Below are 13,097 nucleotides of genomic sequence, written 5' to 3'. Positions count from 1 at the left end.
ATCCATCCACCCATCCACCCATCCACCCACCCATCCACCTGCCCACCCACCCATCCACTCATCCATCCATCTACCCATCCACCCATCTACCCATCCACTCAACCATCCATCTACCCACTCATCCTGTTAACCATATATAGCTACTTCCATCAATCTCTACCCATCATCAACATCCACCCACCCATCCATCTATCCATCTACCCATCCACCTGCCCACCTGCCCACCCACCCATCCATTCATCCATCCACTCATCCATTAACCAACCAACCCATCCATCCACCCATCCATCTATCCATCTACTCATCCATTTATCCATCCATCCATCCATCCATCCATCCATCCATCCATCCATCCACTCATCCATCTATCCATCTACACATCCATGTATCCATCCGTCCGTCCGTCCGTCCATCCATCTGTCCGTCCATCCATCCATCCACCCATCCATCCACCTGCCCACCCACCCATCCACTCATCCATCCATCCATCCATCCATCCATCCATCCATCCATCCATCTACCCATCCATCAACTAACCCATCCACCCATCCATCTATCCATCTACTCACCCATTTATCCATCCATCCATTTATCCATCCATCCATCCACCTGCCCACCCACCCATCTACTAACCCACCCACCCATCCAACAACCAACCCCTCCATCTACCTGCCCACCCATCCATCTATCCATCCACCCATTTATCTATCCATCCATCTATCCATTCATTCATCCATCCATCCACCCATCCATCCACTCATCCATCCACTTATCCATCCATCCATCTACCCATCCACCAACCCATCCATACAGCCATCCACCCACCCAATCATCCATCTACTCACCTATCCATCCATCCATCTATCCATCCATCCATCCTTTCTTTTCTTCCACGCAACCATTTATTCTGACATTTAGTATTTGTTTGAGCTAGGTACCAGGCTAAATTCTGTTTACATTTATGTATTATGAACAAGAAAGGATTTTATCTTACTCAGGAAGGCTACCAGGTGGAAAATGGCCATGTTCTGTTCTGAGAAGTGAGTTAGTGTCAACCTAAGTCACCATGGAATATGGTATGGTGTCTGATTGCCTCCATTTTCTGTGGTGTGTGCTGCATCCCATCAGAGATGCCATGGAGTTCTTGGTTTGGCTTTAGGTTGGCTGTTTTGAAAGTTGTGCTTTTTGGACTTTTGAAAATTTCCCTATTTGAACTTTCATCTTCTATAAAAACTGAAGACTTGGAATCTAGAGAGCTAAGTGGGATCAGTGTGTGCTTCCACAGAATTCTCTCAGTCCATCTAACCAAGTACCACATCGTTCAGGCTTTTAAAATCACCATTGCTAGAGTGTTGTAAATTCATATTAAATCACAATGGGATGTCACTATGTACTTTCCAGAAAGGTTCTGCTGAAACATGGAAACACCACAGATGCTTGTGGGGATGCGGAATGTCGGGCACACTCATGTACCCTGGTTGGTGTTGAATGGTGGTAGACCAGAAAGCTGTTTGTGGTGCCAGACATGTAACTGGCATGCCATCAGCTAGTGTTTGCTCAGGCATTCATTCATTCTGGGAAATGAGAAGTTATTTTTAACACCAAAAGCTTGTGCAGATATGAGGACATCAGTTTTATTCGAAATAACCCTAACTTGCAAACATCTGAGATGCCCTTCAGCTGGTATGTGAGTAAGCAAACTGAGGCTATCCATACCATGGAAAACTGCAAGAGAGAATGGGTGTTAGCCACAGCAGCTTTAGTTGAGTCTGTATGATTTCTTTGAAATGACAGCATTTTGTAAATGGAGAAGAGACTAACAGGTAGGTGATGGGCTGATTGGGGGAGCACGAAGGGAGTGCATGTGAATTCCAAACTGTTCTGGGTGTTTGTGGGGTGTGCGCACCGAACCTTCACATGTTGTGGGAGTGCTCACTGAACCTTCACATGTGATAGAATAGTGTAGAACATAGGGAGATGAAATGGGAAACCAGTAAGTTTGGCGGATGGTAGTTATGTGTTTGTGATAATATTCTGTGGTTTTGTGAAAGGTCCTTTTGGGGGAACTGAACAAAACACAGCACAAAAGGTGTTATTTCTTGTGAGAACACAAAGTACAGCTATCTCAGAACGAGTCCCAGTTAGAAGAACGTTGTGTGCCTGGGAGACCACTCAGCAAGTAACGTGCTTACCTTGTGTGTGTGAGGATCTGAGTTTGATTCCCAGAACCCACATAAAACAAACAAACAAACAAACAAACAAACAAACACCAAAAAGGCTGGATGTGGTGGGTGAAGGAGACAGGGAATTCCTGACTCACTGGCTGGTCAACCTCACTTGTTTGGCAAGCTTGAAGCCAGTGAGAGACCCTGTCTCAAAAAAAAAAAAAAGTTGTGGGCCAGTGAGATATCTCAGAGGACAAAGGTGTTTGCCACCAAGTCTGATGACCTGAGTTCAGTCCCTGGGATCTTCATGGTAGAAGGAGAGAGCCGACTCTTAACCTCTGAGGTAACTGACAAGTTACCTCTGACCTCTACAAAAGCATCCTGGTATGAGCACACACGCATGTGTGCGTGCACTCCAATAAATAAACCAAGGTAGATGGTACCTAAGGAATGAGACACAAGACTGACTTCTGGTTTCTAAATACACATGCACACATATGCATGTATGCTCATAAACATGTATGAACACACATATATACACAAAAGGAAAACTGTATAAAGTTGTATTTACTTAAAATGTAAAGTTCTAAATTAGAAACATCATAGCTCACTGTTGAGATTGATTTTTCTTTTTTCCACATTCCTGAGGCAGTAAATAGGTGAGTATCAGCCCAGGGCTGGAGAAGACCAGAATATTTGTTTGTGTGTATTTTGTGTGTGTGTGTGTGTGTGTGTGTGTGTGTGTGTGTGTGTGTGCACATGCCTGGGTTTGTGTGTGAGTGTGTGTGTTTAAGTCTGGGGGTGGTGTAGCCTGGTTGTGGGGTGGTGGCACCCCTGGGCAGGTGGTCCTAGGTTCTATAAGAAAGCAGGCTGAGCAAACCATGGGGAGCAAGCCAGTGAAGAGCATCCTCCATGGCCTCTGCATCAATCCCTGCCTCCAGGCTTCTGCTGTGTGAGTTCCTGTCCTGACTTCCTTCAACAATGAACAGTGATATGGCAGTTTAAGCCAAATAAACCATTTTCTCCCCAAGTTACTTAGATCATGGCAGTTCATCACAGCAATAGGAATCCTACCTGAGGAAACAACCTGAGCGTTAACAACCTGAGTCTGGGAGCTGGATAGATGGCTCAGTGGTTAAGAACACTTACTGCTCTTGTAGAGGACCTATGTTCAGTTTTCAGCACTCACAATCATCTGTAACTCCATTTCTAGAAGATCCAACCCTGTCTCCTGTCATCTTCAGGCACCAGACATGTTCATGGTATACAGACATACATGCAGGCAAACACTCATACATATAATAATACACATATAATAAAAATAAATCTATCTTTTAAATAAACCTGAGACTGATATGGTGTGTGTATGTGTGAGTGTGTGTGAGTGTGTGTGTGTGTGTGTGTGTGTGTGTGTGTGTACTTGTGTGTGCATGCACTCAGATCTCAGAGAACTTAGGAAAGACTTTCCTGACCATGTAGTGATGAGTTAGTAGCATGGTTTTGGGGTAAAATATAATGCATGTGATTTCTTGTTAATTGTTTTTGAAAAGTAAAAGCAGTTCTGTCCTGGTTCATGTGACAGGCCCCATACTGACATGCCTAGGAGCAGACTTATGCTTGACCCATACATGAGCACATCAAGGTGGAGATGGGTGGGCTGGGGTTGCTTAGGCCTCTGCATATGGACATGCCCCTCTGGTGTTCTGACCCCTCTTTGGACCACCAATTCCTGAGCTCAGCCTGTGTGTAGAAGGGACTATGTGGATGGCAGTGGGATCTGCCCTGCCCTGCCGAGGTGTCAGGGTCAGGGATGCCCATGTTGTATCTGGGTTTTAGTGATGTTTGGGTTAGGCGGGGATTCCAATGGCTTTTTAACATTTTGAATGTGAAAAATGAGTGTTTTGGTGGCACTGGCTCACACACCAGTTCTGTGTAGGTAAGATGGTGTGTTAGTCCACCATCCCACTTTCATCCTCAGGAGGGTGAAGGCAGTGTGCAGGCTGGAGAGTCCAAGGTCAGAGGGAGAACATCTCCCCCTCTGTCTCAGGACAGCACCCAGTGTTGTCTGCCTGCACAAGGTAAGTGGGGTGCGTTTACCTGCACACAAAGTGGCTCTCGTGACCACCATCATAGACTTCCTGGAGAATTGGTGGCCACACAGTGCTGTTGCGTATTTCTGAAGGTTCTTTCTACCCTAACTTGGAGCAGCTTCTGTCTGCGGCAAGTTTCAAATGAAGCTCAGCAAACAGGCTCTTTCCAGCAGATCAAATAGCACTTACTGAAAGTGTGACTGTGTATGCATACGTGTGTACCCATGTGTGCCCAATCCCCACAGCACGAGCTGTAGGTGGTGTTGAAAAGAACATCCACCCCCCCCCCCCGCTTGCTAAAACCATGTGTTAAAATAGTCTTTGGCGACCTCATTTCTGAAAATTGGACCCTGCCCAGAGGTGAGAGAGCCGGGGAAAGTTTGAGGCAAATTTATGTGGCTGTTTTCTGGGGTTAGCGGGATGGAAAAAACCGTAAAAATGAACTTCACATTTCTCTGGTTTTCTTGGAATGTAAAAGCGGCTGAGTTAGTCTCACATTGCAGATGTTCTTTTGAGCTGGAATATAGGTCTGTGGAAGAGTTGACCATGCCTCCTAGGACGGGATGGGCAAGTCACCATACTCCAGGCCTGCCCTGCATCCAGTCTCTCTCTCTGTCTCTATCTCTGTCTCTGTTTCTCTGTCATTTTTTTCTGTCTGTCTCTCTGACCGTACTGGGGACCAAACCTCAGCTCCATGCCTGTCAGGTAGTCTCTAGGTCACTAAGCTATGCTCTAAGTCCTATTTTTGCCTTTTGGTTTTAGACAAGGTCTCACTCAATTGCTCAGGCAAGTGTTAAACTTGTGATCCTCCTGCCTCAGCATCCTGACTAGGGCAGGCCCAGGCCACTAAGCCCAGCTCATCCTTTTAGCAGAAGGTCTAAGCTCATTCATCCAGCTCTTCGGTTTTGAAAAGTTTCTGAAAATCCATCCTTCAAAATGCACACTCATAACGTTGTATTTCTTAGAAATAACTAACTTTTTTGGAAATAGTATATCTCATAGCCCAGGCTAGTTCCAACCTCACTATATAACCGAGGGTAACCTTGACCTTGACCTTCTTACCTCTTTGCCTCTCCCCGTGAGTACGAGGTAACAGGTATGTGTCCATATAAACACTTTGTGAAGTACTGGGGTTAGAATACAGTGTCTCATGCATGCGGGGCAAGCACTCTGAGTAGTTATCGGAGAAGCCCTGGCTTTGCCTGTATGTAATAAGTGTGGTTTACAAACCATTTCATTATACTCAGGATGTTCTTGAGAAATACTTTGTTGCTCCAGTTTTATATACAAAGAACTGGAGCCACAGAGAGCTTATGTAACTTGCTAAAGATCATGCAGATCGTTAATGGTCACTGCAAAGCCTTAGACAGTAAACTATGCTGACACACTGCCATTTGATATTAAAACCTGGTAGCTGGAGAGATGGCCCAGCCATTAAGAGGACCTGGGTTCAGTTCCCAGCACTCCATGGTAGCTCACAACCATCTGTAACCACTCCACCATCTCCTGTGGTCACTTCACACACATGATGCACATACATGCAGGCAAAACACTCATACTCATAAAAATAAAAAGGAAAAAAAAACCCTTATCACCTTTTCTTTTTTTACTTTTTGGTAGAACAAGGATCACATGAAAGGCCTGGCACGTGCGAGGCAAGCCCCCTCCTCTTCAGACGTGTGCATCTCTTCACTGCAGTCCCTTTTGTTGTGTGTTCCTGCTGCATGGGGTGGGGATGTGTGGTCAGAGCACAACTGTGTAGAGTTGGTTCTCTCCTTCCACCTTCCCAAGGGGATGGAACTCACACTGTTAGTCTTGCAGAGTTGGTGACAAGCTTCGGGCTCGTTACCCATCGCCGGGAAGTTGGTGGAGTGCAAGGGGGAGGCAAGCAGCCCCTTTTATAGTGGGCTGGGCTACCAGGTAACTGTGGGGAGGAGCACACCTGGCTACAGTCAGGTAACTGTGGGGATGGAGTCTAGCCAGAATGACAGAAGCTTGGGACATTGTCTACGTGACTGATAGTCACACACCTCTCCTGCAGAGGCTGTGGGAGCACTAACTTCAACAGGAGCCAGGGGTCCAGGAGACATAATGGAACACCTTCTGTCCCATGTAGGTGGAAATCACCACCATTTGGATTCCCTGGAATTCAGGACCTATGCTCGACTGGAGACCAGGCTGTCTGTGTGTAGCCCACTGCCCACAATTTGACTCACTGAGCCACTTGCTTGCCCTTTATTATAATTTAAAAACTATCTGTGTATGTGTTTGTGTATATGTGGTGTGTGTGTGTGTGTGTGTGTGTGTGTATGTGTGTCTATATGCACGAGTGCAGCAATCAGAATCTCTTAAATTGGGACCAACACGTCAATCAGTTAAAGATCTTGACATCGTGAAAAGTTGAGAAGATGCCATTTTTTTCCGTGACATAAAATTTGACTGTAAATGTTATGCTAAGGGCATCCAATCTTTTGGCTTCATCTGGGCCATAGTGCCATCTAAGAAGTTCACACTTGAGGACTGAAAAATTGAGTTATGAAGAGAAATTGAACAAAGGCCCATAGTCTTCAAGTTAGTTTATGATTTTGTCTTGGGCTGAATTTGTAGGCATCCACAGCAAACGTGCCTCGGCTGGACCTTCCAAAAAGATGAAATTCAATACTTGCTTATAAGTCTAAGACAACAAGTGTGGACAGCTTGTTTTTTTCCTAAGGCTCCCAGAGGGTACATGACAGTTCCTTTTGGCTTCTAGATGCTGTCCGCAGGGTGTGGGATTGCGGTCTTCCCAGTTGGTGCTTTCTGACCTCCGTTCGGAAGTCAGCTGAGCATCTCACCTTGTGAGGTGTAGTAGGGGAGGAGGCATTGTGAGGTGTAGTAGGGGAGGAGGCTCTGGCCGAGGACAGGAACTTGACTGCCTGAGTCTGGCGGACCTGGCAGGACAGTGAGAACAAGATTTGGATTCTGGTCACAAAAGCGTGCCCTCGCCATAAGGGTGCGTTCTGAGACACACTTGTGAACTCATCTCTCATCCTTCTCTTTGGGCCACCCCTCTACAGCACAGACCCTGGATTGTCATGGTCTATGGAATGTGGGCCTGCTGGTGTGTGCTGGGGGCTCCAGGCGTGGTCATGGTCCTTCTCCACAGCACCATTGCGTTCTGCGTGGCTCAGTTCCGATCCGTGTTCCTGTCCTGGCTGTGTTCTCTCCTTCTGCTCTCCACCCTAAGGCTGCAAAGTGTGGAGGAAGTTAAGGTAAGCGTCTTCCTCCTGCGCATCTTACCACAGGAAAGGGGAAGGTGTCCTGGCTTCTTATCCTGTATTTGCTTCCGCCACACACACACAAAGCAGCAGTAACCCCTCCGCGGGGCGCCACCTAGTGGCCTTCCTAGGTTATTGCAGAACTCAGCAGCCGTGGGTCTGTTGTCTGAGTCCTGTGAGGTTGTCCTGGGTCATCTTTTCCTCCAGTTTGGATGTTGACAGAGGATGACAAATGTCATGGGACTCGAGGGCTAAAAACAGAGCCATACCCTCTCTATCTGCTTAAATATACATGTTGTGTGCACTGTTTCTTAGGGACCAATTTACCTTCGTTATGACACACAATGGCCCCAAGACAGTCAGACAAGTACTTTTATTCTTAGTTGATAGAATAGGGTTATTAATTATCTACTCATATAGCTAATCACAGAAGCAATTTGTATAGATAGTGAGAAGATCCAGTGCTTTTTTTTTTTTTTGTCTTAAGGTCACAGACCAAACCTTGACATGACATTATGACAGACACGATTGTTTGTCAGTTGTGTGTTTGCTGGAGGTGGACATTTGGCAAGTGGCAGTCTGTATGGCTGTTGAGTGGTTAGTTATGTATACAGTTTGCCAAGTCCCTTGTGGACCACATAAAGACTCTTTTCTTGGTTTCGAATCCTGTATATGGAGTGTTATGTTCGGAGCCGAGGGTTGGACCTAGAGTCTCCGACATGCAAGGCACCATGCTCTACCACCCGCCACACTGCAGCTACGCTACCCGCAGTGGTTGCCACTGGGATTTATGTGACGGTCCTTTGTTCTCAACTCTCGTTCTTCGTAGCTTTTCTCCTAGGGGAAGCCATCTAGTCCAGGTTCCCCAGCCAGCTCCTCTGGCAGGGGCAGGTGCCATCTTACCACCAACTCACAGGCTGTTCCCTCCCTTGTCGCTCTTGCAGAGAAGGTGGTACAAGACAGAGAATGAGTATTACCTGCTGCAGTTCACGCTCACTGTTCGCTGCCTGTACTACACCAGCTTCAGCCTGGAGCTGTGCCGGCAGCCTCCGTCTGCACAGGGTGCCTCCTATTCTTACCCGTGGCTGCTGACCTACGTCTTCTATTATCCCGTCTTCCACAATGGGCCCATCCTTAACTTCCCGGAGTTCTTCAGACAGGTAGAGTCCTTTGGGGACTGGGCTGATGAAGGTCCCTACCTCTCAGACTGTGAGATGTGACCCCAAATGGGGTTGCATACTGAATATGGGGTTCACAAAACTTTGGGAACAGTAAAAGGTTTTTGAATGTACGATCAAAAGTAATTCAGAGTCTAATGGGTGATGACTGGTGTTTCTGGCAGTGGTTGCCCATCTTATATTATCGTGAATATAGAATGGAAAATGGCTGCAGTGTGGCTAGGTCCTTGTTATAATATGACATCTTTCAATGCCAGAGCACCTCGCTCAGATTTCAGGCTCTCCTGATTATGAGTCGCAGGTTTGAAGAAACTGAATGGTTTGATTATGGGAAACAAAGACTTTAATATTTTCCCAGCATGTGAGTCCTGAGTTAGTGTCTTTGGATTGGCTTGTGTTAGAATGTTTGAATTAAAATTTTTTATTTATGTATTTGTATGTGTGTGTGCATGTGCGTATGTGTGTGCATGTGCTTGTGTGTGCATATGCATGTATGTGTATGCATGTGTGTGTTTGTGTGTGAGCTTGTGTGCATATGCATATATGTGTGCGTGTGCATGTGTGGAATTCTGAGGACATCTGTAGGAAATCAGTATCTCTTATCACATTATAGGATCCTGACATTGAATTCAGTTTGTGAAGTTTGTGTGCAAGTGCCTTGCATCTACCCACTGAGCCACCTCACAGGCTTGAATGTTGGATTTGAAAACCTACCATTTGATTTGATCACTAGAATTTAAAAACCCAAACAAACCATTAAATAAATGTTGACTGTTATTGGGACAGAGTTTTTAACAAATTCTGGAATGGTCCTAGAGATACTCCTGTAGACAACTTGCCAGAGGAATTTTTACCCAACCCCGGTGTGTGTGTGTATATAAAATAGGCATACGAATCAAGCTTTTACTATGAACAAATCATAAAAGGCACTTACTTTAAAACAATTATTTGATATATGTACAATTTTACCACTTATTCATGATTAAAGAACATTTGCATAATAATAAGATGGATTATTTAATTTGCACAAAAGATGAAGCCCACAGCTGAGCATTTGACAGGGCATGGGGCACCTAGGCACTTTCAGATTTGATGGACATTTTGAACCTGTAAGCATCAGTGCTGAGAAGGGTGCTTTGAGTCAGTGAGGAGCCCTACTGTAGCCTGAGACTTGGGGTGTTTGACATGTGTCTCCCCACTTAGGTGTGCTGCCGACCTGAGCACACACTGTTGTCTGAATAACCTAAAGTGGACGGTCTCTTTTGGTTGGGGCAGAGGGGCCCTGATTCTCAGGGGACACAGCGGCACCTGGTTCCTAAGTGGCTACAGTGAGTTTCAGGAGCAGTTCCATTGCAGGGAAGGCCCAGGGACAGGAAGCTGGATTCTGATAGTTCACTTGAGCTGGGAGGAAGAGATGGAATTGCTCGCTGCTAGCAGATGGCTTGCTTCCTCCCTTCTTACTCACAGACTGCTTATGTAGTGGCCCTGACAGGGCTTCAGATTGTTCTGGACGCCAAGTGAGAGAGCATACATGTGCATGCACACATACAACAGACACATATATGTAATGCATTGCCTGCACTTATATGTAGCTCACAACATGCATGCACACATACAGCACACATATGCATGCACTCACATATAGCCTACACATGCATGCATACACAGAACACAAATATGCATGTATGTGTCTGTGAGGACAGGGCCATAGGTGTTGCTGTTTCTGGGACAATATGAAAGATGCCCAGTGAAGAAAAAGGAAGGTTTTTAGAAAATGCTTATTTCATCTTTAAAATTCCAGAGTTACTCATTTATCCAAAAGTCTGTGTTTGCATTATAGCAATAGCATCAGTCCAGAGTTGCCGGGAAAGGCCTGCCTTCCCACTTATGATGTCCTCCAGTGCCATCAGCATTCCTGGCTATGGTAGGCTGCTGTACCATTTCTCACACCCCGGTTGGTTCCCGAGGTGCACTCTTTGATTATGAAATGATTTTAGGTCTGCATTTGAGATTGTGTTTTAGATTACAGTTGGCTTAGTGATAGCACATGATCTCAAAGTATGGCTCCTCTCTGTAGCACCATCAGGGAGTGGAGATGTAAATTCTCAGGCCCTGCCCCAGACCCCAGGCTGAGAACCACCGTCTTGAGTCTGTCAGAGGAATGGGATGAAGGCAGAGCCGGCACAGGATTGGTAGTCTCAGACCTTTCTCATCTTGCCTCTTGAAATTTCCTTGACATTGTGAACTTGGCTCTTTCTCAATTTTCCAGCCAATAACTCTTTCCCCTGGAATGGACGGTAATCCTTGGAGTCAAAGACTAAAGCCATCCAGAGGAAACAAACTCTTTCCCCAGCTGTGTCATGTGCACAGGGACCTGCCCAGTGGGACCTACACTTTGTTAGGATGCAAAGCCTAGTATTATTATTCTCCTCTCCAACTGCAGCCTTTAGGTTCAGACAGGAGCAATAGGAGTGTGTATCAGGCCCTATGCCTTGTCCTTCAAAGCAAACTCTGAGGCCATGGTTCACCCAAACCTTTAACCAAGGACTGCTTGTCTGTTGGGGGAGATGAGCGGGCTCAACCTGTAGGGTCAGTCTTCTCAGGTTTTACTTCTTTCTTCTTACCTGTACTAGTTGTTGAGGTTAGGAACTTTGGAAAGGCAAATCAAAACCGTCCTCTATGGTCTGCCCATGTTTATTAAAATCATCCCAGAAAAATTAAATACCCAATAAGCCACAGGACAAAATAAATGCTAAATAAAAAAGTCAGGTAGGGTCTGGAAGTGTTGTACAGTGGGTAGAGCCTTGCTTTGTAAATGTGTGGCCTGAGTTCAGATCCTCAGAGTCCACATAAAGCCAGACATGGTAATGCCCAAGTGTAGTGCCAGGGCTCTGCAGAGTCCCTGGAAGCTCATGGTTCAGCTGGACTGGCATACACAAAAGTGAACAAAAAGACCCTAGCTCAAGGTGAAAGGCAAGTGCTGACACCTGAGATTGTCTTCTGACTTCTACCTGTGCTTTGTGGCATGTGATTCCTGCACACACAGGGACCTCACATGCACTGTACACACAAAGAATAAAAGGGCATGCAAGTTTTACATACTTTACTGCACGCATACACTCTCACATCACACACATTGTACACACACAGAATAAAAAGGCACATGATTCCTGCACTCACACAAACTTACACACTCACATCACACACATTGTACACACACAGAATAAAAAGGCACGTGACTCCTGCACTCACCCAAACCTACACATTCACCCTACCTGCTTTATACACACATAGAATAAAAGGGCACATGATGCCCGCATTTGCCTAGGATGCTGGTGGGTGCTCAAGTCCTCTGTAAGCGGGAGGAGGCTACAAAAGCAATCTAAGAGGAAAAGACCAGGAAGAAAGGAAGATGGAAGAACTCTGGAGTGCTGGAGTGAATGAGCATAAGGAGGCTTCACCACCAGGGGGCAGCAGCATCCCACGTGGAAACAAACCCAGCAGGGACAAGCAGGCTCCACGTGGGAATGTGAAACTCCAAGTATTAAAGAGAGGAACAACTCCGCAGAATATATCTGTTACTCCAATTTCTAGCACGTAATTTACATACAGAAACTAGGCAAGTGTGGAAGAGGTGTCCTCTATACTCTAAAGCATGTGAACTTTTCATTCATTGAACAAGCAAGACATTTTACCTTCTACCCAGCCTCCTTGAAGGCCATTTCTGATGTGTGGAGTGTCAGGTGCCCAGGCTTCATCTACTGTCCCCACAGCAGCTCAGCCCCACAGCAGCTCAGCATCTGAACTTCCCAGGAGTACAGCGGGAAGCAAAGACAGGTGTGTGGAAGGCAGGCTGGGAGGAGAGCGGAGTAAAGACAGTAGTAGTGGGACTGGTGCTGGAACTTGGTTGTTAAGAGTGCTTACCTAGCATTCATGAGGCTCTGGTCCAATCCCCAGCATCATACCAGACATGGTGGCCTAGGCCTAGAATCCTGTCACTTGGGGGGTGGAGACATGATGATCAGAAATTTAAGATCAAGGGCTGGGGAGATAGTTCAGTAGGTAATGTGCTTGCTGTGCAAACATGGGGACTTGGGTTTGAATCCCCACAGCAGACATAAGAGCTAGGTGTGCCAGTGCACCTGTGTACCCCCAGTGCTTGGGGTGGGGGTGGGGCAGGTGAATCTTGGTGCTTGATGGACCAGTGTGGCCCTAATAGCAGCTCAAGGTGCAGTGAGAGGCTCTGACTCAGTCAGTCAATTCATCCATCCATCCATCCATCCACCCATCCATCAACCAATCAATCCATCAATCAATCAGGTAAAGAGTGATAGAGGAAGACATTGGATATTGGACTATGGTTTTCATGGATATATATATATATATATATATATATATATATATATA

At 46.0% G+C, this 13,097-nt stretch overlaps 1 protein-coding gene across 2 annotated transcripts in view; it reads left to right on the top strand.

Annotated features, from left to right (window-relative positions):
- The window catches only part of Hhat (hedgehog acyltransferase), a 256,294-nt gene that overhangs the window by 35,414 nt on the left and 207,783 nt on the right, over window positions 1-13,097 (top strand). For both annotated transcript variants that reach the window (XM_021198909.1, XM_029538880.1), the window contains 2 exons: window positions 7,312-7,506; window positions 8,457-8,672. In XM_021198909.1, the coding sequence (XP_021054568.1) occupies window positions 7,312-7,506; window positions 8,457-8,672 (411 nt within the window). The remainder of the gene's footprint in view (window positions 1-7,311; window positions 7,507-8,456; window positions 8,673-13,097) is intronic.

Source organism: Mus pahari, chromosome 5 (genome assembly GCF_900095145.1).
Source record: "Mus pahari chromosome 5, PAHARI_EIJ_v1.1, whole genome shotgun sequence".
Lineage (NCBI taxonomy): Eukaryota > Metazoa > Chordata > Mammalia > Rodentia > Muridae > Mus > Mus pahari.
This window is presented reverse-complemented; position numbering and strand designations above follow the sequence as displayed.